The sequence below is a fragment of the Chinchilla lanigera genome, unplaced genomic scaffold (genome assembly GCF_000276665.1).
Source record: "Chinchilla lanigera isolate Chin_1 unplaced genomic scaffold, ChiLan1.0 scaffold00010, whole genome shotgun sequence".
NCBI classification, from domain to species: domain Eukaryota; kingdom Metazoa; phylum Chordata; class Mammalia; order Rodentia; family Chinchillidae; genus Chinchilla; species Chinchilla lanigera.
This window is the reverse complement of record NW_004955411.1, coordinates 31,009,797-31,035,926: the sequence shown is the minus strand read 5'-3', so window position 1 is coordinate 31,035,926 and position 26,130 is coordinate 31,009,797. Positions and strand designations below refer to the sequence as shown.

The 26,130-nt window shown below is 38.2% G+C and overlaps 1 protein-coding gene across 1 annotated transcript in view; it reads left to right on the top strand.

The window, feature by feature from the left end:
* Window positions 1-25,554, top strand: part of Ticam2 (toll-like receptor adaptor molecule 2) — a 31,949-nt gene extending 6,395 nt beyond the window's left edge. The window contains exon 2 of the mRNA XM_013510720.1: window positions 24,844-25,554. Coding sequence (XP_013366174.1) covers window positions 24,853-25,554 — 702 coding nt within the window. The 5' untranslated portion in view covers window positions 24,844-24,852. The remainder of the gene's footprint in view (window positions 1-24,843) is intronic.
* The last annotated feature ends 576 nt before the right edge of the window (window positions 25,555-26,130 follow it).

The window sequence follows — 26,130 nt, the reverse complement described above, 5'->3', positions numbered from 1 at the left end:
TACAGTCCCAGCATCATAAGGGGCATTGTTTGCTCTAATGAACAGTGATGCAATTCTATGCTTTCATTATTCTTGTTTGTCAAGTAGTTTATGTAATTTCTTAGCACCAGGGTAACCCTGTCATTGAAATTTGTGGATATCCATACCAAAAATTCAAAACAATATGCCTTTCAGAACAGTTTGTCTCATCTTTCTTTTCAATGTTCCAGGATTTTCAGGGGCAGAGGTTGTGCTAGAAATCTGGATGAATCATTAATGTCACTTTCTAGATTTTTTTCACTGGAAGTATTTGTTTAAAGTTCAGTAACCGTGTTATGAGATGTAACCTGATTGAGAAAGTGGGCAAGAGGGAGAAAGACTGGAGGAAGAGATGAACTATCAGAAGCAGAGAAGATGTACTATCAGGAAAAAAGCACAGAACTTATTTGCCTGAATAATGTGAAGTCTAAATCCAAACTAGGTGCGCTGGTGTCAGATATACAGTAATGCTTAGAATGCACTTCCAAAGTGTGTGTGTGACCCAGGGTGCCAGACCCACTGTGGGCTGTGACATGGTGTACAGCTGCAACCATACAGTGCCTCAGCTGGCTGTTCTTCAGCTAGGTGTACAGGAAACAGAGGATCAAAGCAGCCAGTGTGGCCACATGAAAGAAGCATACCTGACGCTAGTGGAACATCAGCTTTTCAAGTATAGGACTCACAACCAGGGTGAGGGAGAACCTACCGAATGAATGCAAAACCCCTAGCCTCTGGGAGCTCAGAACACATAGTATAGCCAAGATAAGGGAAAAGTTTGTTGTCAGAAAATTCCCATTTAGGTGCCCACTGGAGTCTTGGAAATAAAACTAAGTGATGTAAATCTGTCCAAATCATTTCTTTCTTTAAAATGTGTTTGGGTAGTGTTTCTGCCTTCTTTCTTCCTCTGAGAAGTTTAGCTGAAGGAATGACCTCTGTATTGGATGTACTGCCATTAGTTGTATCATAAACAAAGTTTGTATGATTATCACTTGAAACAGTGAATAAGTTGAAGCCAGTACTAAAGTGAGGAATCTCAAGTTGAACTGGAAGAGCATAGGTTAGCCAGTGTTCCTTTAGCTGGCTCTTACTAGCTGTGTGACATTGGGCAAATTATCTAGCAGCTTTTAAACAGCTATGTATCTTCACAATGAGTGTGTATCACTTACACTATGGTTTCAGTGCTCCCCCAACCTTGATATACTGGAAATACAATCGCCTGCACAATAGTGTTGAGAATGGAGCCCTTTTAGAGGTAAGAAAATCATGAGGACTTTACCCTTCTGAAGACATCAGTGTCATTGTGTTAGAAGTGTACTTGTTATAAAAGCTAACTTAACCCCCTCTTGTTTTCGTACCTTCTCACCTCTTACCTTTGTCACAAGACGATGTAATTCTGGAAGAAAATGTTCATACTCTCTGGGCCAAATTCATCCTAAGCTAGGTCTGGGTTCCTTGGGGACAACATTGGAAATTACAGAAATCCCAACATTTTTGGAATTAATATGAAGTCTCTGGCATTATATGGCCAAGGTTAAGATGACTATATGTCTTGATTTTCCCAAGATGGTCAAGAATTATGTATGTTGTTTCAATAAAATTATTAGTAATATCTCTTTTGTTCTCCAAAGTGTAAAAGTTTGAATGTTAAATTATATAACTGTCATATCACAAAGTATTTTGGAAGACTCTAAGCTTTCATGTGTAAGTCACTAATCAGAGGAATCTATATTTCATATAGAAATCTGCTATTATCAGTGCTTCTGAAATGTGTGTAAGAAGCATACATTTTCAAGAAACTCTTCCTTGAAAAACACTCCAGGGTGCAGGAAAGATACATTAATGGATAGTTTCAGATTTTTTATAATTCACTTCTTTGAGGGCAAAAACTGACACAGCCAACTCATTCATTTCCTCTCAAACTATATATTTTCCATATACTTCTAAACTCTCCTTTGAACTGACTTTTAGCCTCTGAGCACTTATATGCATTTAATCACTATAGCCTTGTAATATGTCATACTATCCTTGTGTGTTGAATTTTCTTGACTATATTTGCAAATTTAAATCTGTCCTTTACTGAACGTCAAATGATACATTCTTATTTAGACTTTAAAAATTAAGAATAGTAAAGTCCTATAAAATTTCCTTCCACTAGTTTAACCTGTTCTATCTTAGAAATGTAGGCTTAACTCTACACTTGCATTTAATTTTTCACATGTTTATAGGTACACGTTATGGGTGGGTGATGAGATGCGCTTGTTTTTTGTGACAAGTGTTATGAAATAAAATTTCCTAATTCAGAGCAGACTATTAATATGATGGTACAATCAAGACATTCATGGAAACTTAATGACAAAAACATTCCAAGAACTGCAGAAGGGCATTTCCCTTGTCTTTTCATTCCACACCCATTAAAATGAAATCTCTTTCTGGCAGAAGCTAGGGAGAAGCAAGGTAGAAGGATTAGTTGGACTGTACCTGGTTATAAAGAGCTTTTCCTTTTTTAATGTAAACTGAGGTGTTAGACAGATATAAAAATTAATGGAATTTACAGCCATTGTTACAGACATGGTGTTTGTACAAAAGTCTTCACACTAATAAGGAAGGGAGTGTTTATGTTTAACAAGTCCATGCTAGTTGTTTTCCAACGTTGTTGAAATGTTTCACAAATTGAAAGAATCTTAAAATTGCTAAAGTTTCAAGGCTAAATCAACAGTGGGACTGATAGGGTGCTGAGCTGTATCCAGAATCAGATCTTTTTTAAGCCTCTAGGAGTTTTCATGCCAAGCTTCCCAAGTTGATTTTTTGTTTTGATATGATAGTATTCCTTAAGAAGAGATCTAAATATCTGTGAATTTTCCCTATGAAATCTGCAGATCTCAATATAAATAAATGGGCTTAGATGGACTACAGATGTAGTCTAAGAGTCTCCAGATGCAGATTGAATGTACACATGACCTTAATCAAAGCATACATAAATATTCTCTTCCTTTATCACTATGGGTACCATGCTAGCTAGGAGGACATCGATTATTTTAGGAGACAGATAATGTTCCTATTTGGGTTTTTCACTTAAAATCAGGCATACTCATTATGCAACTTGGACTGCTCTGAAACTCGATAGTTCAAGCAAAACAGGAAACTTATCATTCTACTCCCTGACCGTATCTGTTGAAGAAACCCTCCCGTAAAGAAATTTCAAAAATGGAGAGAGTGGTGTACTCTGTCCTGTTATTTTCAACATCATCTTCAGAAAGAACAAGCTACTATTATGCCAGCACAGAATCTCAACCCAGAAGTCAATTAAAACACAAAGCCCTTACTTTTACCATGTATCAACCCCTCCACCCCCACCCTCTCCCCGCGTTTCTTATCGTAAAGGGGTCTCCAGAGGATCTCTCCCTATTTTAGCTGTGGAATCCTCAGAATTCCTCTTCCCATCTCTTTTTTGTTAAGTGGGAGATGAAGATCTCAGTCAACTTTCACGGTTTCCAGTTTTTACGTTCCAGTTATGTTGGACATTTTAAAATTTAACGAACATGTATTTCATACCTCCTATTTACCTAACACTGCTCTGGATATTTAGTACACATTTTCAAACCTCAGGAACATCCTTGCCATTATGGGACTATCCTTCTAACGGCTTCTCTGTGGCCTCTGCCCTGCCACAGGGAACTGTTTGAGTAAAGTTAAGCTCTAAGCTCTTCTAGCAAATGCAGGTTTTACCTCAGTCTGAAATCTTAGTTGACGGACAGTTGGAATTCAGGCAGACTGATATTAACTAAAACTACTATATCATCTCCTGTCTGAAGGATGTTATGTCCAAGGTAACATGATTTACCATTTTATTGTATTTATCTATGCTATTTCCCTTTGGTGTTTTGGATATTAGCTGTCATTTTGGAAACTATGTTTTCTGTACTTAACACCAATAATGGTAGCACCTAGAAATTTAATTTTCTCTGCAAGATTCATAGCAGGACAGAATCCACTGGATTATACTTGATGTCAGAGGAAATTCCCTTTAAATCTTCTCATGAATTTTCACATGAATGCCACGATGTAGTTAAAGTAGGAAAGGTTAGTTGACTGCATATCTTTATTTCATGCTTCCTCTGGAAGGTATTTAATTAGGTACACAGTTCCAGGTTGACAGCTATTTTTTGTTGGTACTTCCTTTTTCTTTCCAAATCAACCTTTCACATCAATTTCTTAATATAAATCCAAGTCATACTTGATAGATTTTTTCCAATTACTTAAAAAAATCGCTATCTTTGGTTTACTTGAGTTAAATTCTAAACAAGGTCCACACATAGCGTTTGATTGTTAACGCTCATAAACCTTTTTAAACTCTAACATTACCTTCCTTTTTAATGTATTTCTTTTTGTTTCTTTTGTGTTTCTATTTTCTGTCAAAGAAAGAGGTACAGTATCCTATAGAATACTCCTACATTGCTTCCTACAAGGGTATTTTAACTTGGTCTTCTAATCCTTATATTTCTTGTAAGCTGGCAGTTAGATCATAAGGCTTGATTGATCCACATTTAGGGAGTTTTTTTCAGGCACAAGGAAAGCAAGAACATGTGTGTAATGTTTCTTTACATCAGGAAACACAGAATGCCTATATTTTTAAAGGTACTAAAACTAGTTAGATCACTGAGTTCAAATAATGTTAGCTTAATTCCTGTGCTATAAAATTCTCATAGATCAAAGGGGGTTATTTTAAAAGTTACCTTTCAGAATATGTATTACTGTAAGTTTCTTTCAAAAATAAAAGTATGTACTATGAAGAAAATAAAAGTTATCTATACTCTGTACTCTCATGTTCCAAATTTAATACATACACACATAAACACACATACGAATGGTAGGACTGCAGTTATATACCCATCCTTTTCAATTAAAATGAACTGAGAAAGAGCATGTAGGTGCACTTATGCTATGCAAAATACAGGAAACAAAGAGTCTCATGGCAGTGATTTTAGGATCATCAGGCAATGGAAGCCCAAAGAAGCTAATTATGAGACAAATATGCAACCAAATTAAGGTTGAAATCAGAGTCAGCATCACTAGCAGGTGATCTGCATAGTTAAAGTGTTAAAACCAAATAATTCCACAGAGTAAGCCAACATATTCTGAGACCCAGACAGTCACTGTTTGGTTATAGAAATTAAAGTCTAACAAATATAGTATAGAATTCTGTGGGCAAAGCAGGTATCCTAGGAATACATGTTTTCAAGGTAGTTCCAGCTTAAACTAGCTATGTCCTTCTATGGTCTAGAATTGGAGGCTACTAGTATCCATGAGCAGAAATCAACTAGAACCTCTGGTATATTTTTCTGAATCAATATTAAAATAATTCATTTTAAAGCTTTATAATTCATAAATCACTAAAAGAGATAGATTAAATTTTGGTTTTTCATTCATTAAAAGGTGCACTCTAAATTCTATTAAAATCACTTAGCTTCAGAAGGTTTATTTGGGTAGCCACACACCAAGCACCAGTGCTCCAAAGATGAACTAGTATGCTTTCTGTGTTTCTGCCCAGCATACGGAGATTTATGTTGAAAAGATGAAAGAAGCAGGGCGCCCACTTCTTCTGGGCCCATAGTGGAGTGCAGTGCCCCTGGTGGAAAGAAGTCCAGAAGCTTTGGTACCTGTGCATGAGTCCATCACCAAGAAATCCATCATTAATGGTGTGTTAGAAGCTCTTTAGTCTGCTTCAAGTGGGATGGGATTAGAATGAATGCACAAATAATGCTGCTATGTTTCTCTGATTCCTGATAGAATGTCACCCCTCTGCCCACTCTGCAGACCTCCAAAGTGACATCAAAAACACAACTTCTGCAGAGTTTTAGTTGGCTTATTTTGGGAAACACACTGTGTATCCCATTACCCCAGATAGGTTTTAAGGTCTCTCTTTGAATTAAATTTTATTTTTCCTCAAAAAGACTATATGTGAAGTAATGCAGTGGAAAATATAAACTTCCTTCTGAGCTGCTTTTCTAAGTCATACCTTAGAGTTTAAAACTTATAAAAAAGAGGAGAGAAATCAGAGGATGGCTGTGTACAAACTTGAATTTGTTATGAAATGTTCCCAAGGTGCTGGCACAAAAATTGGATGTAAGGCTCCTCTTGAACATTTTTTTCCTGGGGGGTGTTGAGAGGCAGGGTAAACAAAATCCTTTCTTTTGGCATGGGGAATTGAACTCAATACCTTGCACTTGCCAAAAGTTCTTAAGAGACTGATAGTTTTCTTCCTTTTTAATAAATAGATTGTTACCATAAGATGCTACAACAAAGATACCCCAAAATATAATGTCTTATACAGGATGCAAATTTATTTTTATTTTAGGTAATATGCTATAGATAATTGGTCTGGAACTAGTAAGGAGTTTGCCATCTTCAGCATTCAGCTTCTGTCCTTGAGCTTAAAGTGTTTTCCAACGCAAAAGGTAAAGCAATCACAGAAATGGCTTTCTGAGTTACTTTTACTTTTTCTCACTGGCTGGAAATTAGTCTCTTGGCCATTCCTAGATATAAGGGAGGATAAGCACAGCATGATTATTAGTGGAAAAGAGGAATAGATATTGATCAATAGTCAATAGAATTCCCCCCTCTGGTGACCCAAATACACACATGCACACTTCTTCTCATGCATAGGGCATTCTCCAACTGCCCGAAAGTCCAGAATCTGTATACAATCCTCTCCATCAAGCCTATATCTAAATCCTGTGATCTGGTGACATAGAAAGTAAGGCAAGTTATCTTCAGCATTACTTTCCAACCCAAAATACCACAATAAAGGAAGCTTTAGGACAATTTTATTGTGGATAACCACAATAGAATCTCCCACTCAGAAAAGTAGGTGAACATGCAGCAGTCCCTACTCCAGAGCGGTTATCAAACTCCACCAGGCAGGAATCAGATGGTTAGATCTTTACGCAGTACCAGGAACACTGCTTTTGTGTATTGCTTTGGAGGGATTTCCCTTGTCTTTTATTTTTCAGGTCTACATATGAAGTGGGTACAACCCCCTGCCTACTGGTGAAGGTTTAGGAGGTGGGGGGTTACCTTAGGGTTGAGTTAGTTACAAGCTCTCACAGGTCAGAATTGTGGTTTCTTGGGTAATACAATTCTCTTAAAGCCTAGACTTCTGATCTACTTGCTTGCTGTGAGGTCCAGATCCCAGTAATCATTTCAAAAGATCTCATCTCCTCATAAATCTTAAGCTAGAAGATTCTGTTCTTTCATTTCCTGGTCACCACAATCAGCATACCTCTTCCACCCATATTGTTATAGACTTTCTGGAGACCAATGAAACAATAGGCTGGAGTGACAAGGTAACACCCTTAATCTGTACCTCAGGAGTTGCCCTGTTGTCTAGTAGGAACATTTAATATATTAAGTTCTGAGGAAGGGTTGAGGTCATAGTCATCTCTCCATATATTTTGTGGTACAAAGTCAGTTGTATTTTTCAAAATGAATTAAACTTTTAAATATAACCCCTCCAAGAAACCTCCTAGAAGAAAATGTGAAAGAAAAGCTTTATTACCTTTTCTTGGTGATAAATGATGATGTTTTCTTGGATGTCACACCAAAATCCAAAAAACCAAACGAATTACCAGATTTTGTTTCAATTTAGATTCAGACTTCAGGCAGGAGAGCCTCCCTGAACAAAGAACTGCAAAACAAACCAAAAGAGAAGTGGGGGGAGCTAAATGAGCAGGTAGAACATCAGACTAAAAGGCTTCTACATAAAAAATAAAATAAAATAAAATAAAAAGCTTCTACATGGAAAAGGAAACAATAGAGTTGAAAAGACAACTCTAGGGTTGAATAGGAAAAATATAGTTACAAACTTTTAAGTTTGAATGAATCTTTTAAGAAGTTAATATCCAAAATACATGAAGAACTCCTGAAACTCAGTAGCAGAAAATAAAATTACCTGATAACAAAACTGGCAAAGAACCTTAGTAGATACTTCTTTAAGGAATATATAAAAACATCTGGATGTGGTGGTGCATGCCTGTAATCCTAGCACTTGGGAAGCTGAGGCAGGAGAATTGTCACAAGTTCAAGACCAGCCTGGGCTATAAAGTGAGCTCAAGACCAGCTTGAATTGCAAAGCTAGACCCTGTCTCAAAAAGACAAAAAATAAATAAATAAATTTTTAAAAACCCAGCTAACTATATGAAAAAAAGTTCAACTCCATTAATCAGGGAAATATAAATCAAAAGAGCAATCATTGTACACTTGTTAGGATAGCTATAATTTAAAAAATATATATAACAAATAGTTTTAAGAATATGGAGAAATTGGAAGAGTTGTACACTGTTAATGAAAATGGAAGTTAGTGTGGCTATTATTAAAAACTGTAATGGAGGTTTAAAAAAAAACAAAAACTACCACATTATCATCTTCATCTCACTTTTGGATATATATCCAAAAGAAGTGAAATCAGAATATTGAAGAGATATCTGTACGTCAGTGTTTTTTGCAGCATAATTCACAATTGCATATATGTGTGTGTGTGTGTGTGTGTATAGAGAGAACATAAGACAGCCCCCCCACCAAATGTATACAAATAGTATACAATACTATTTTTCACCATAGTTCACCATACTAATAAATGTCTGGAAGCTATTGGCCACCACTTTGAATACCTCTCATAACTGTAGGGGCCAAAGGTAACTGGAAGTAATCTCATGGTGTCTCAGTAATGTTAGTATGAGAATATTTATACAGGGTTTCTTTTCCTGATGTGTACATGTAATATATAAATGTTACAGATTTAACTTTGAGCTTCCTGATTTCCCATGGGGGGGGAAACAAGACAATTCATCTTTATAGTGATAATTTCAGCTGCTTACTAATGTCTATTTTTTTTTGGAAATGATGTTTTCCATTACTTACAAGTAAGCCTAGTCATGTGATTAAACTGGCCAATGAGATTCAAGTGGAAATGACAGGTGAAACTCACAGGTATACCCTTTAGTGTAACGAGCATGTGCTGGGATGAGATATGATGGCAGGAGTTGGGGTAGATATTTGGAACCCAGAGAAGTTCTGCTATCTACAGATAGCAGAATCTCTACTAGGCCTGGACACTGACCTTTGGGATCTTACTTTGCTGAAGGTTCTGTAGTTGTGGATCTTTTTTCCCCCCACATCTTGTTATTTCACTGTTCTCTACCAGTTAAGAAATTGGCATATAGAAGTGGAATCCTGTAGTAAATTAATACATAACAGGAAACAGGCACTGAGGACAAAGGTACTGAAATCTGTAAAGGAATTACTGCTTTCCATATTATGGTAAACATTCGGTAAAACTATCACCAATGATAGATGACTGGTAATTGCTGATTTTAGCAGAGCCTTATAAGAGTTGGTAGCTGTGGTGGGTTGACAACTGGTGGTCAACTTATAATCCCCAGATGATCTGAGTAAGCATGGTGCTGGGTGTGACAGGCCCACCTGGAATTGTTGCCAGCAGCATAAGAGGCCAAACTGGAGGAGGAGTTAGGCTGCTGTTGGGAGCTGGTGGAAGCTGTAAGGAGCTCTTGGTTCTGTCGGAAGAGGTGTCATGCTTGCTTTCCTGATGAACTCAGCTGTTTTCATCCTTCAAGGAGCTCAGGACCTTGTTCAGACTGAGAATGGCTTTGGTTCACTTTGGGGGAGCTCTGGTCCTGACTTTGAGTATTGCTTCCTGGCTCCGGAGCGGAAGATGGTGCACTGCCGGTCTCCTGGAGAAGCTTGCTGTGTTGGCTTCCCTGATGGGAACGCAGCTATCTTGATCATTGGAGGAGCTTGGGACCTCACTGTTGCTGGGAATGGCTGTGGTACCTTCCGGGGGAGCTCTGGTTCTTCTGAGCGTTGCTTCTGGGCTCCAGTGCAGATCCCTCAGCCTGCTAGCACAGATCCTTCATCGCGCTGGCACAGACTTTCTAGATTCCACCACTGAACTTTGGGCCGTCCCAGCACAGATCCTTGAAACAGGCCTGCATGAGATATTGTTGTGGGCTCTAGGTATCCAGGTGGACTCGTGGGAGGCATTTTTATGAGCTTTAGGCCTTCAACTGGACTCATGTAGGATATTTCCATGGGATCCCAGCCCTCAGCAGGATTTCTTGGTCTTAGTATGTGGACAGATTTCCTGCACTCTCTTGTATATCATTCTTTGGGTGACTATGATCAATAATCTCATAAAATATGTGTCCTTATTATGTATTGTTTCTCCTTGCAAAATAAGCCCCAAACCATAATAGTAGCTATTAAACTGCCAAGCAGATTTCTGCTCAGTGAGGCTCTCCTGACTAAACCCAGTGTTTAAATTAAATGGAACTTTGCTAACACATAGGTTACTTGGACTTTTGGTGTTCTATCCAAGAAAACATTGCTAAGACCAATGTCATAAAGATTCTACCCTATGTTTTCTTCTAGGAGTTTTATAGCTTTAGGTTTTGTGCCTAAATCTTTAATTCATTTTAAGTTGATTTTTGTGTATCCAAAGTGATTTCTGTGCATGAGAAGCTCCCACGAGTGTAGAGTGGACCCAAGAGGCAGCAGTGTCTGTAGACTTTTGAGGCATGGTTGAAAAGGGGACATGCAAAGGAGGAGCCTTAATGGGCATAAAGTTTTATCATGCACTTATCTCTGCTGAGCATCATTCAAGGGCTTTACGCCAATGTATTACTTCATCGAAAACAAAAGCATCTTGGGAGTAAAACAGAAGACCATCTATGTGCCAGGAAACTTAAAAAACTGCTAACACCATCTTGTAGTAGTTTACCAGCAGGATTCGCAGACCTTGTCTCATCTGACCTTCCAGGAACCTTGATGAGTAAGTTGGATAAAAAAATGAGACCCAGAGAGGCAAGAAATTCTACAAGTGACAGAGCTAGAATTCCAACCTGGTTTTCTATGCCTCCCCAGACTCCTCACTGCATCACAATCATTCCTCCTGATTATGTATCATTTCACAAGGAGTTGGCCTTCTGTCTAAAAACAAAGTTTGAGGATGTTTTTAAGTGGGGGAATGGAAAAACTTTTAGATGAATAGTGCACAAAACATTTAAACATGAAAATACCACAAATACTTTACTCCAAAAACTGAGAAAGAAATGTATCATGTGTGGCTGAGGTGTTAGGCTGTTTAGCTGCCCCCACCCCCTGCAGTTGTTCTCTCCTTCTTGGAGACATTGTATTTGTTCTTTTCTTCTGAAGGACCTGCTTCCCTTTAGCTCTAAGCGTTTCTAAATCTTGTCCAATCTATATGGAAGGAAAATGCACTACATTTTGCTATCCAGGCTTCAGCATATTTCTGTTGTCTGCAATCCTCTCAACAATAGACATCATTCACCCCTCACCTCTGTTCTCTTATTCCTCTGAGCACTGGTCTTTGCTTCTGATACTGGCTCTCAGCAAAGTCAGTGATTACCCACTGATAAAAAATTCAATGACTTTTTCTCAGTTTGTGCCTCTCTCAGTCTTTCTACATATCTGACATGACTGGCTGACTCCTTTTCTTCTTTGTCTTCCTTGCCAGTCACTTCTCTTGCTTTACTTTCTACCTCTCCATTCTTTTTCAAAATTCTTATTGAATCAACTTTCTCTGTCCGTTTTTAAATGTTGGATCCATGAATGTTTTCCTGCTTCACTCCTTTTCTATTCTCATGCTATCTGCACTATAAATATCTATCTTTGTCTCCATTTCCATTCTCATCCCTATCCCTGTCTTTAGCCTCATCCCCATTCCTATCCTCACTTCGACTCCTTGCCATATCTCTAGCATCTTGTATCTACATCTTGTTTTCCCCATAAATAGCAACTGAAATTGAAGTTCTTCCATTTCCCCTCACTCAGTCCTGGATTTTATCCCACATTTCCCATGTTGAATGTTCACAGCATAACCCAGCTAGTCTCCTTTCATCACCATTTTGGTTCCAATTTTCAAAGGAGAAATCGGCCTTTTTCTTTTCATTACCCAGAATCCAATTATTCTTCAAGACTTACTGATATAGCCTTCTAGCCATACCTTGGATCTACCTTCCCCTCCATCTTCCCCATGCCTGCTCATATAAAAGTCATCCTTGGCTCCTGCCTACAGAGTTGCTTGGTTTCCAATTGGTCTCACTACTCTCAGATTCATTTCTTTCTAATCCAAATAGTCTACCAAATTAGTTTTGCTACAACACCCATCCAGTCCTTCTTAAAATCCTCAGTAATGCCCCATAGACTATCAAGTGCTGTCCAAGCTTTTCTGTAGAGGATGTAAAATCTTCAAGAGGTACATCCTCTTTTTCTACCTTGCCAGCCTCATCCCCTACTAATCTTTCATCCTTTGGCTCTTTCTTTCTATTCTCCGCTCCCCACTCCTCTTTCTGGCATGCTCTCCTTTGCAAACCTATCTACAGTCCTACATAATCTCTACCAAATTTGCATGGCTATTCTTATAGAGAAATAAAAGGCTATACAGTAGTTTTTGAGAAAAATCTGCATAAAAGAAGGAAATGCTTGGGCGAGGCTTGAAAGATGGGCAAAAGCCTATTCCATGAAGCCTCCTTTGAACCCAAGAATTGGAAATTCTATATTTTGTTTGAATTATACTGCTGTCCTTGTATGTTTGTTTCTCCTGAAGAAGTTTGCTCTCCTTTAGCGCAGGGACCATGTTGGAGCCCATGTCCATAGCTCCAATGCTAAATACAGTTCCAGTGCTTTGTAGGCCTCAAAAAATTTTGTTAGATTGGCCTGACTCAGAGTAGCCCAAGGCCACTGAGCTCATTAATGGCAAGTGGTTTGTTAAAGAGAAATGGCGCCCATGCTCAGGAAGACCCATCCTGGAATCTTGACCTCATTAGCACCCTGTTCCATCCTAACCTGCCAACTGGCTCTGACCTTCCAAATGTTAACACTACACATCAGCATGTGTGAGATAAGTATGTGCACACCAAGTATCAACATGGCATATTGAAATGTAGTATATGGAAACTGAACTCATTTCACTCACCAAATTTATAGCTCTTTTAAACCTCCCCAGTTAGTTTTGAATTAAACCCAGATTTTTTAGTGTTTGAGTTCATTTTCTTTTGGCAAACACAGCTTCCTGTTGTGAAGAAGAAAGACGTTACAAAGATTATTTTAAAGTTTAACTGGTTTCTTGAACATCAGCTAGTTCTCATAATATAGGGTTTTAATAGTACAAGTGTAAATGAATAAAAAACATATGGATTAATATCCCCCTAGAATATTCAGGCTGTTTAACATTTACAAGAGACATTTGAGGAAAATATATTTGAGGTTCCATCAGATTCCCAAGCATTTCCCTCTTTTAAGTGACCTAAAATTATCATTAATGGAGTAAAACTCCTTAGACCATAAGATCTTATTTAAGCAACATGGCTGACACTATACTAGTCAGCATTCAGTTGCTGTGACAAAATACCTGAGAACATCAATTTAAAAGAATGAATAATTTATTTTGGCTCACAGTTTCAGAGGATTAAGTCCATGGTAGCTTGGCCCTGTTGCCTGTGGCAAAGTCATCATCATAGATAGAAGTACATGGGGAAGGAAACTAGTCACTTCATGGCACCAGGAAGCAATAAAAGAGAAGGGGCTGAGGTCACAATCCCCCATTCAAGGGCACACCTTAAAGACCTAACTTCCTTCCACTAGGTCCCACCTCTGAAAGGTTCTACCATCTCCTAGCAGCACCATTCCCTGGGTAATAAGCTTTCAACACATGGGCATTTGGGGGACATTTAGGATCCAAACCATAATAGACAAAAATCAGACATAGGCCTCCAGCTCCATTTCTCAATCTGATCCAATTGATAATAGAGAAGCTTCTTTCATGATTAGAAAAGAAGCCCATTGGAGGTTGGTGACCCTCATATCACTTCTTTGTCAGAGAGAGTAGAATTGCTAGATATGGGAAGGCAAAGGATGGTTCAGTAAAGGGGAAGCAATGTAGGGATCCTCCTTTCTCTTTAATGGAAAGTCTTTCTCATTATGAAACTGTGGCCTCATTTGGCACAAATTAAGTACAGGCTGGGAATAACAGGGTAATTGCAGGTCATGATGATCTAGTAGGATTAGTTAGTTTGTATAAACATATTCCAAGTCCAGCTATATTTCAGTTAAGCCTTACACAAAGAAATACCAAAATGACCTAGCTCTGGTTCAGTATCACAGATTGTTTATTTGTACAAGAAATCCCTAGAAATCAACTAATTCTGGAGATGGACATCTTAGGGAATTCATAGAACCCTCTCCATAGTGGTTATTTTAAAGCTAGATTAAACCAGGCCTTTGAGAAAGCAGCAAAGAGAGTTATCCCACCTCAAATCTTAGTGTGAAGCAAGGACAGTGAGTTTTTTGAAAAAACTTTCCTATTGTGAATGTCTAGTGACTTTGTTTGTTCCAGAGGGATGTGAACCATTAAGTGTACTGGATTGTGGCTTCCTCATTTAGATAAGAATGATGTTTACATATTGCAGTCCTAACCTGCTTCTCTTCTAGATGTTGAGAAACAGTCTTCCTGGACATAAATAAAAACTAGGTTAGAACTGTGTTTCATACATCTTGAAAAATCTAAAAAACAAAGCAAGAGTTTATACTATGGCAATCCAGGCCAAGACAGATTACACTAGATCTGTAGGTGCCAGGATGCAAGCAGTGATAAGACTGAGGAACTCTTTGTTATGAGTGTAGGACAGCAAACTCACCCATTCTTACCTAGGATGTACAAGAAAATATTTACTGTATTTTCCATTTGAGTTGATTAAAATGACCCCCAGAATACTCAGCATTATTGGAAGAAAGGGCACGAGCCAATGAACTTCAAACTAAATACTCTAAAGAAGCTCAAATTTTGCCCATTCTAGTCAAATTGGGTCACCAAAAAAAAAAAAAAAAATTTAAAATAACACATCATGTGACTAAACTTCAATGCTGATGATAAAAACAAGAAGCCAAATCTGTAGGATTTTTTTTTTTTTTCTGGTACTGGGAATGAATTCTGGACCTTTGCGCTGAGCTGTAGCTCCAGATCCTTTTTATTTCTTGAAAGTGTCTCACTAAATGGCTAAATTGCTCATGCTGAGCTTGAATTTGTGATCCTTTCATCTTACCCTCTAAGAGCGGCAGGATTACAGTCATGTGCCACCACGTCTGGCCTCTCAGATTCTTCTGTTTGTTGCTTGTTTTGTTATTTATTGAGCATATTGATAAGAGTTGTGTGTGCTGATCTGTTCTGTTTTGTAGTCCATAATTTTGGTGTAAGTAAATGCCATTAATCACTTAATAAGATGACTAATAGTCTTTGGTAACATCAATTCCTGCTGAACCTGGACTTCTCATTCAGGACAAATAAATTTGTGATTATTCAGATATTTCTGTGGGGTTGGCTGCCCCAATTGTTTCAAACTCTGAATAGTCTGCAAAATAATTTTTCATTTGCTATCTCTTCTGATTCTCAAAGTTGACCTGTGGTAGAGTAAAAATATTTGATTATTCATAATTCAAAGTTGGGGGACAGACCCAGAAAGGGTAATTTAGGTTCCATTATACTAATTTAATCCTTAGTGTCAGAGCTGAGATGTAAAACCAAGTTTGTCCTCTTGCAGTTCAGAATTGTTCCTGTAGTACAGGACATACTGTGGTAAGAGAAAACACGGGTCAGGTGTGGACCCAATGCTCTTGGCCAGCTGCCTGAGTTGGTTACTTCACAAAAGATAAAGACCTGTCTGAAAGCGTCAGCAGGATGATGACCACCTGCGCCTTTACATACTTGTCTTTATTTAGTGAGGATGTGGAGAAACTGATTTACCTAATAATAAAATTTGAACATTTCTTGTTTCAACACTATACATTATATCCATCCGTTTGCCCTGTGACTCCACGTCTTCCAAATCAAAAGCATTGATGACCCGCGTCGACAGAGATTGCATGGAGGAGAGGGAGGAGGAGGAGCTACAGATTGAAAAGGGTATTTCTTGAGAACGCCCTTTCAGAAATGCCCTTGCCAAAGTCTTTTCTCTCTCTCCCTTGCCTTTCAGGGCTCAACCTTCTTGGCTCTGATACCCTGTTCTCTGGCCTTATGCTTCCTTTTCTTGGCAGAACAACTTAACTTTCTCATAGCTTCTGTCTCCAACCTTGTCACCTCTCCTTCCACAGAATCATAAAAATCTTCAGTTACGTCCAAGAGCATTGCACCAAGAACATTGATTTTATTGAATTCAACCTACCAAGGAAACAGAAATCTATCAATCTATTGAACTATCTCTTGTCATGTGATTCAATTCAAGTGAGAGATTACTACATGTGCTAAGCAGAAGTGGAGCCAATTTACACACCACCAGTTATAGAAGGAATTATGCAATAAAATTATTCTGATACCATGTTCCTGATTTATTTCCAAAAGTTTTAAGACCCTTTTAGGTGATTCTACTGGCAGCTTCTCAACAGCATAACCCTTTCACTGTACTGTTCTCCCAAACCTCAATTTCCTTATCTTTAAAATGGGGATAGTACATATACTACTGACTTAGTAAGAATTAAATGATCTACCCTAATATTACATATCTAATCACAGGGTCTGTTTATGATAAGCAACTGGCAATTCTGAGTAATGTCCCACCCCACCTGCCCCAAAATAGTGTTCCCACAATGTCTTGTCTTTTTATTCTCTGTCCTTAGCATGATGTGACAAATCCTAGGTACAGACAAGTCATTTAAAAGATGCTTCTCAGTTGACTTTAAGATCAAATATCTATCTATCCATCCATCTATCCAGCTATCTAGCTATCCAGCTATGGATATGTTACCCTAAGTCTTTACCACCATACATACATATATGTACAAATACACTACAAAAGGATATGCTTACACATATTTTAGTCTGAATTTTTGGCCTGTATTTGCAACACAAATTTATTTGACAATAAAAGCATTATCTTTGTAGAAAAGATAAGAGATAAGAAGTCTTGGTTATTCAGCTTGTTGAGCCATTGATTATTAACACCTCAGAAAAAAAGTTAAACGCTGAAACCATCATATTTATGGTAAGCATTTTTAAGGTTCTGTCTGGACAACAAGTGTTCTTCTTCCTTGCAATAACAATCTTATCTGCCTATGAAGGTTAAAGGGGTCATTTGAAGTGCCAGAGACCTGACATCCTGGTTCCATAAAATTTTGTTGCTAACTTTTACTAATTCTTTCTGTCTGAATAGAATGTAACTCCCACAATTGCGTTTTGCTATCTGACTCATGTTTTATTTGACTTCGTTCTTAACTCATCTATGACATGTGATCAAATACATGGTGGATGTTTAAATCTGTTACTGTAAAAGAAACATTGCCATTAATCCCCCTCAAAATACTCCCCCTTGCTTCAAACACACTTATGCCATCATTCTTGCCGCTTTTTGGAGCAGCTGTAGAAGACTTCTTTCCTGAGTGTGTTTACCAGGTGTGCTAAGAAATACTGCAAATGCTGCAAGTACCATCTGAAAGGCAAGCTTGTAAAAACAATGCAGTGTTTTCATCCACTTCATTCACTGGACCTGACATATGACATTTGGCTTTTCCCCAAAGTCAAAATTATCATGAAAGATAAACACTGGGGATGGATTTGGAGCATTGAGGCCACCATGATAGTGCAGTTAAAGAGGCTCTCAATAAAGGTCTTCCAGAATTGCTTCAGAAAGTGCTAAGAATGATGGTGTAAGTGTGATTAGGGTATGGGAGAATGTTTGGGGGGAGATTAATAGCAATCTATCTTTTACTGTAATAAATATTTTCAAATTTAAGTGTTTGCTGTATTTTTCAGTCCTATGTCACCTGCAGCACTTTGTAGATAAGTATCCTATTTTGTAGATACAAAGAATGCTAGAAAATTCAAATAAGACTTTAAAGAAATTGATTATTTGTTTAGTAAATAACACCATCCTAGCAAAAAAAAATTCAGTTTGGTTTCTTTGTATATGAGGATTTCTAGAAAATACATTAGCTACTTTGGTAATTCATTTATAATGAATGTCTTCTATTATGTTCTCTTACTCGTATGTCAGTTATTTTTCTTGAATCTCAGTAATTTCACCTTTTTGCCTTGAATCTATCCTCAGTCATGCATTAAACACCACCTACATGTCTCATACTATGTTAGATAACACCAGCCTCCTAACACTTGTACAAGTCCAAACTGAAGTACTATACAAAGTGAAGCTCATATGACATATGTATAAATAGTTCAAAGTTGCAAATGAAAATATGTTCCATCCTCCCACCATGATAGATGTGCCTTCATAACTACCTGGAAGTGCACATTCAACTTTAGACCACCTCCTAATATCCGGCCACCCAACCCTCAGCTACCTATCTCTTCCTAGTTTTGGCTCTGTCCTATATCTCTAGGCATTTTGTGTGTATTTCTGTGGACAGTCCAGTCTGATACACCAGCTCTGTCCATATGCTTCTTCAAATAATCAACTAAGGTCTCATTTTGGGCCTATGAATGAGTATACCACCACCTACGTGGATACACCTCCTACATGGATACAAGAGATCTAGGAAACAGACTTGTGAAAATGCAGTCCCACTATTGGGGTAGGGAATTCTTGGGTTCTGGGTAAGCAGAGCATGTTTTAGAAGTAGGGGTATTCAGGAAAACACAGAATATGGCAGGCACCTGTCCTTGTTTCTGTGGACTTCTCATTTCATGTGGAAGGACCCCTCTGTAGGAGGACTAGAGTGAACCTATCCTGGAGTGGGGTCTTAAAGCTTGGGCCCTTCTCTTTTTGGGTGTAAGAGGAGTGCTCTGTTGGATAAATAATCATGGTCTTGAGTAAGTTTAAGGTTCTTATATTCCATTCAGGCATAGTATAAACAGTGAACTCTACCCAACGGGGGCCATGCAGTAATTTTGATATGTATCATGCTAGAGTGAAATAAAAAGGGTGAAATAATTGGTGGGGTCAAGAGAACTGTCATTGAGCCAAGTCTTGGGAGATAAAGAGAAAATCTATTCTGAGAAAATCTATTCTAGGTATACGTGGCAAAGAAGAGAGTATAGGAGACGTAACTGAGAAATAGGCTGTAGTCAGAATGTGACGGGCCTAGAACCTAGGCCTCATTTTTCTAACAGAAGGGAGAGTCAGATAGAAAATAACAAGTGGAAGATTGAAGAGATAAGCATGAGGAAAGGATGATAAAAGAATGAATTTTGAGTCATTAGAAGACTCTGAAGCATTTTTAGCCAGTGATAAACATATTTGTATCTTTAAATGATGATGATGATGGTTGCAGTGTAGAGAAGGTTCACCTGGGAGTGTGAGTGGGAAAGAAATTAAGGATCTGGTCCATAATTGTCCAGATGAAAAGAGAATAAACGGGTCTGGGCAATGAGGGGTGATGCGGGAAAAGGTCCCCTTGAAGAGACAGAAACATTTACAACATGGGAAGTAGGATTCCACTGTAAGCATGGGTCATATTGATATGTGCTCACCATAAGGCCATGCACATGAGCACCATCCATAAATGAAATGGGGTGGTGGCACCCTCTCCAAAGGAAGATGCCACATGTGTTTCCAAGATTACAGACCAGCCTTGTTTTCTCATGTTTACGTCTATCATGACTCACCCCATGTATAAAATTTGGTCTGCCTGATTTAATATTGCTTTGCAAAGTTTTTGTCTGGCTTTCAGTAGATGTAGGCCCCTTGGCTTCTCTTTATATGAATCCTTCATAAGATATTCAGAAAAACAGGAATATCCAAGAAAAAACTAGCATTTAGAGCATATGGCATAGAGTGGGAAGTTTTGTTGAAGATGGTTTTGTAATCTGCAGAGATTTTAAAACCACATGCATTTAATTTTTCAGGTGTTTTTTATCCTTCATTTTCACTGATAAGAAAGAGTTGCTGTAACATGCAATTCTCAGGTGCAATCTTTTCTTTATGCATTTTTCCTCCACCCGAGAAATGAGAAACCATTATAGTTCAGTTCAGTTGTTCTAAGTATTTAACTCATTTTTTGCTTGCTTATTACAACATGTCATGTATAATGATTAAGAAGAAATGATGGGGCATACCTTTCTCTGATAATCTAGGAAATGGATCAGTTGAAAAACCATGCCCTGAATATCTCAAGTGTTCTTAAGATTGGGTCAAAGTACAGAAGAAAATGAAACTCTTGTTGAAATTTTTACCTTGTTTAGCAAAATCTCTGCTTGGATATAGCATAGTCAGAGTAAGCCTTCTGCCTTGGCTTTTATTCCTAGTGGTACACCCTGAGAGATTGGCTAAATTGCTTAACTTTTCCATATGAGCTCTCCTACCTGCTCAAGGGACATTTGATGGTGATCATCTCATCCACAAACATTTATTAAGCGTCTATTTTCGTGCATTACTGTACTAGGTACTATACTAATATACCTATCCGACAGAGATATGGTAAAGATCTATGAGATAATGAAAGTAAAATCTTTTAATGTCCTTCAAAGAATGAAAATGTAGCAAGCCAAGAGATTATGAACTCAAAAATTCGCAAGGGTAAAGGAAGGGTAAAACCTTCTGAGTTTTTGTAACTTTAGAATTCATTTGGTTGATACAGAGATCAGAATTAATCCCAATAAAGACAAATTTATATTGTAGAGGGAGAAGCTCTGTTCAGGGTTCAGATTATAAGTGCAAATCAGAATCGAAAACGATGTTAGACTAGAAGAAGAGCTTGGATAAATGACTGCAAATGTATCATAAATACTAGTTTAAAAAACAAGCAAGATCATTGCAAATAAAGAACGCAATCCTTAGCAAATTAATATTCTGCCCTTCTCCAACCAGCTCTACCACCTGTGATAGCGACCCCTATGGGCTGTATCGTGGAGGTTCCCTTGTCGCCGGCTTCCAGTTCAGTTTTGCCGATGAGTATTGGTACGAGATCAGAGTTGAAAAGCCAGGAACATTCAGACTGTTTCTTCCTGGGTCCCTTACTTTTTTGGGAAGGTCTTTGGCAATGGCTGTGGTCTTCATTAGGTTTTGCTAGCTTTAAATAGCACTATTTCCTCCCCTTGTATTTTAGGCCTAAATGTACTAACAGCTTCCCACTGCTGTCTTTAGGGGCCTGAACATTTTTTCTTTGTTCCTGTACACTGACTGCACCTCTGTAAATATCCATTTATAAAACTCCTTCAGAATCCATTTATAAAACTATCTTTGCTGGAAATTTCCAAGGTGAATTCTGTTCTTACCAGGATCTTGACTATTATTAAAATATATATATATATATATATAGCATATTGCATATATAATATATAAAAATAATTTGTACAAAGTCCAGAAAGACTCTTTTATAAATTCTGTAATGTTTTTCACATGAAAACAAAAACCACCAAGTTTTCTAACCAACTTTCCCACAAGATGTTCTTCAGATATTTGGATTTTATTTATTTGAAGCTCTGGAACATCTCTCACATAAGGACATCAAAATCCTCTGATGAAACAAATTTTAAACTGAGAACTCACCATGAAAATATCTTAGAAGGGCTGAGAAACCCCAGACAATACTTTGCACATTGTTCTTTCCCTTTACGTGGTTGATGACATAAGTTATAAGTCAGAAGAAAGAAAAATATTCAGTAATTCTGGCTTTTTTTTAGGCAATAATGGGTTTTGCAGGTCTGGGGACGGGATTTAATCTGAGGTTAAAAGTGACCATGGATCAGAGCTTTGTGTCACACAGGAGCAGTACGATGAGGTGTTAGCAATCTGTGGCCTGGAAGGATGCACCAAAGTTGACATTCTTTGACTTGCTTTACCTCCCCTCTGCACTAGTAACAAACATACTACCAAGTGGGGAGCTATAAAGGAGACCACTTCCTGCAAATAAGACTTTAATGAGATTTTTTAGCTGGTCACACACCATCATGGGATGATAAAATGTTAGTTGTTGACTCTCCCTCCCAGGGTCAGTGATGTAAACCCTGGTCCACATTCTTAAAACAAACCAAATTTAGTTTAGATCACAAAATTGTAATGGAACAGAAAATTAGGTCAAAATAAGCCTGTCCCTGATGGCAATGATAGTGGCTTTTGCGTAATGCCAAGTGACTTAACAGCAGAAAGCCTTTGTCACTTGACCTGGTATCATGGAAAACATAGCAGCTACTAATCACTGTGCTTCATTTGGCTTCCTTTGGCTAATTCACTATTCCTGGCCTTAGAAATAGGGCATTGAGGTGGACTAGAAAAGGCGGAGGCATCATTCTAACCTGCTGTCTGTAGGAATTAGGTCTACCTGGAAAAACATTTTTCCTCTCCATGATTTGTCTGTGGATTTTTTGTTGTTTATTTAGGTGTTTGTTTGTTTGTGTTTAGATACTGATAGATGAGAGGAGAACAAAGGGACCAGGCATGGCCAGAGGCTAACAAGAAGGAGAGGATGGGAGAGAAAGAAATGGGAAGACAAACTTTTTCCCCACTCCATTGTCTATTCTGCTCAAGGCAAATAATTCAAGTTCTAGTGACCATAACTCCTAAGGATAACTCTAAAACACAAAATGATCTCACTTATTTGGAACTTAGTCTGTTGGTTACTATAGTACCTGTTGCTTATAATGTTAAAAAAATGGAGAGAGATAGGAAAAAATACAAAAATACATTATTGAACCATAATATGAGCGACTCTACTTTTTTATGTTAATTATTCATTGATTTTTTTTCATTGCAAATATATGCAGTTGGTAACTATTGGGTGCGAGATAATAATATAGATACTGTGGATACAAAGTAAAATAATACTAGGTCTATACCCTCCACAAGTTTACTTTTTGACTAGGAGAAACAGACAATAAAGTAAAAGCCAAATCAGTAGATAATATACTGTATAATAAATGCTAATGTATCTGTAGCTCAATGTAAAGACCAGACTTAGCTTTTACTTACCCCTCAGAAAAACTCAGAAGGATGAGTTTATTATTTCTATTTCCTTGTGCGTAGCTGGAAAGAGACTTGCCCCAGACCATCTGAGGTGGGGCTGAGCTCAGACCTGCCTGACACGAAAATCTGTAGTGATCTGGGTGAGTTTGTTTTGTGTCTCTGAAATCTGCCAGTCTTGAAAGATGCCTTCTGAAACTTACCCTCTCCAAGGTCTAAGCACTTCCTGTATATAAAATTTTTCTGGTGATTAACCATGGACAGCCTGTGAGAGCCAATACTTCTTTATTTAAATCTGTTACTGAAATAATATACTTTTATTTAGCTTGATTAAAAGTTTGGTTATTATATGAGTAAATTTTCCATCACTATAGCAAAATACCTGAGGCTGGGTAAATTTGTTCTGGACCTCCCAAAGCATTATACTTGCTTCTGTGGCTCTGGTGAGGGTTCATGGCAAAGAGCTTCACAATGGAAGGAGGACATGTGCATGAGATCACATGGATAGACAGGGAGCCAGAGACTGGGGGTGGTAGCTAGGCTTACTCTTTTTATAATAACCTACCTTCCTGGGACCTAGTTGAGGTCCTGGGGTTCCATGATAACTACTATTAATTCCCTCCAAGAGAACATTCCAGTGACCTAATCACCATTTAGTAGGGATCACCTCTTAAAGGTTTTACCACCTCTCATATCACCATATGGGGGGCCAAGGTCCTGGCACGTGAGCCCTAGGGGAACAAACGACACCCAAGCTATAGCAATCATGATTCAATTTTTGTCTTCAATTTTGTTGTAAACTCTTTCAGAGTAGAGACATTTTAAAGATTTTTATCCATTATGGTTCTTAAGGAATTTGCATCCTACTTTGCACATATTTGACATTTAATATGGGGTTTACCTAATTGAGTCTCTAGAAGTAGTAGTCCTGGAAATTTACTGAAGGATTCTCATCATTATCTAAATCATAGAGGAGAGCATTATTCTTAAATTCTCATCAGAAGGCATCCGGTGCTAAAACTTGAAACATTTCTTCTTTTCAGTGTAGAGTTGGCTTTATTACACTTCTTTGAGAAGCAAAGAGAACTGGCAAAGCAAATTAGCCTAGAGTATTTCAGTATTATTAAAACATTAAGAAACTCTATACCCTTAAACATCTCTATTTATGGAAAATGATCCATAATTGTTAGATTTACTATTTCAGTTGGGATTTTTTTACACATAAAATAAAATGGGACCTGGGAATAAAATGACTAGTTATTAAAATAAATCAGGTTCTAGGAGGAAATATTCCTCCCAACACTGGATTTAAACAATGTTCAGTATAAACTTTGCTAACCAATATCCAGAGCCTAGGTTATGCTGAATCTTCTGCCTTCAGAACAAAGCTACCTTTCATAAGAGGACTCACCCCATAAAACATCATTTCATTTCAACATAATGTTTCTTCAGCAACAATGACAGAGTCAGATGGAGAGCAGGTACATATAAAAACAAATGTAGCAGACAGAGGCTGGAGCGCTGGGGGTGCGGGGGACCTGACCCTGGTGACCGCCAGCGGACTGCGCAGGTCCAGCTCCTTTCGTGGCTTCCCTTAACCCGAAGGGAGAGCCAGCACCTGCCTTTCTCGTGTTGTATTTTGACTACAAAACGAGATTTTGAAAGAAACCTCAGAACCGGCAGCAAACATCCAAGGAATCCCCTCCCAGGATTGTGGAGGCTGGCAAGCCTGCAATATGCAGGGCAGACTGCCAAGCTGGAAATTCAGGCAAGAGATTGAAAAGCAATGCTTAGAAATAAGTAGAACTTCCTTGTTCAGTCTTGGTTGTATATCATGGGTATTGGGAAGTCTAAAACACACACCCTCTCTCTTTGTTTCTCCTGGGGTAAGAGTCGCAGCATGGCTACAAGTCAAGGCCATCTGGAGCCTAAGCGCATGAAGCCTGAAGCTGTCTCCTTGTGCAATGTTGGGGAACAGAACAATACAGCAGAGGAGCAGACAGGGGAACAAGAGGAAGCCAAAGTGGGAGAAGAGATTCCCAAAAGGGAAGCAGAAGAGGTGTTCCTCAAATTTGTGATCCTACACGCAGAAGATGATATATGTGAGACCCTGAGAGTCCAGGAACTGCTACAAAATGACTTTGGTATCAAGCTTAGGATAATCTTTGCTGAAATGCTGCGTGGCAGGCAGCATTTACAGAATTTGGATGATTCCATAAATGGGTCTGCATGGACAATCTTATTACTTACTGAAAACTTTTTGAGAAATACTTGGTGTAATTTCCAATTCTATACATCTCTAATGAATTCTGTGGACAGGCAACACAAATACAATTCCATTATACCCATGCAGCCCCTGAACAACCCTCTTCCTCGAGAAAGGACTCCCTTTGTGCTACAAACCATCAATGCCTTAGAAGAAGAAAGTCATGGATTTTCTACACAGGCAGAAAGAATTTCTCAGGAGTCTGTGTATAAGACACAACAAACTAGATGGAAGGAACAAGAAAGATGGCCCCATGACAATTTATTGCCTGAGATGAAGTGTGCAACACACAGCTGCCTTCTGTTTTGCAAACCATGTAAATCATTAATCAGGTAGGAAGCAATTTCTATGAAATGTTTTGATAAAAAGGAGCTCACTCTTATAGAAACTGATGGAGAAAGGAGTCCATCGAGAGAAAGATGCATTTTTGCTGGGCAATCTATGGAACAATGAGAATGTCTAGTGTTTCAATAAACTCAAGATTGTTGGAGCTTCAAAAAAACCCCACAAATGTAGGCTTTATGCATGTGTACATATTCAGTCCAGAACTCTTCTTTGCTCAGAATTCACTGGGGCCCCATAGATTTGAACTGTGAGTAATGCTAAAAGGAAATATTTGAAGGTATAGTCATGTTGTATTCACATAAATGTAGGTGTCCATAACCGGTTAAAAATAAAGAAAAATCTGGGCATAAGAGGGTTTTATGGGGGTAATTACTTCAGCATGTGAGGCAGTTTCTAGCTCTGCCCATCCTTTTCTGACATTTACTTGGTCAGTGTGTGAGCTATCTCCTCTCTTGTTTTGATCACCTCTTTGAGAAAGGAAATCAAAACAGTCTATTTTTCAGAACATTTCAGCTCCTTGAGGTTGAGTTCCTAGCCCGGTAGTAAAGGGCCATGTATGACATGGTT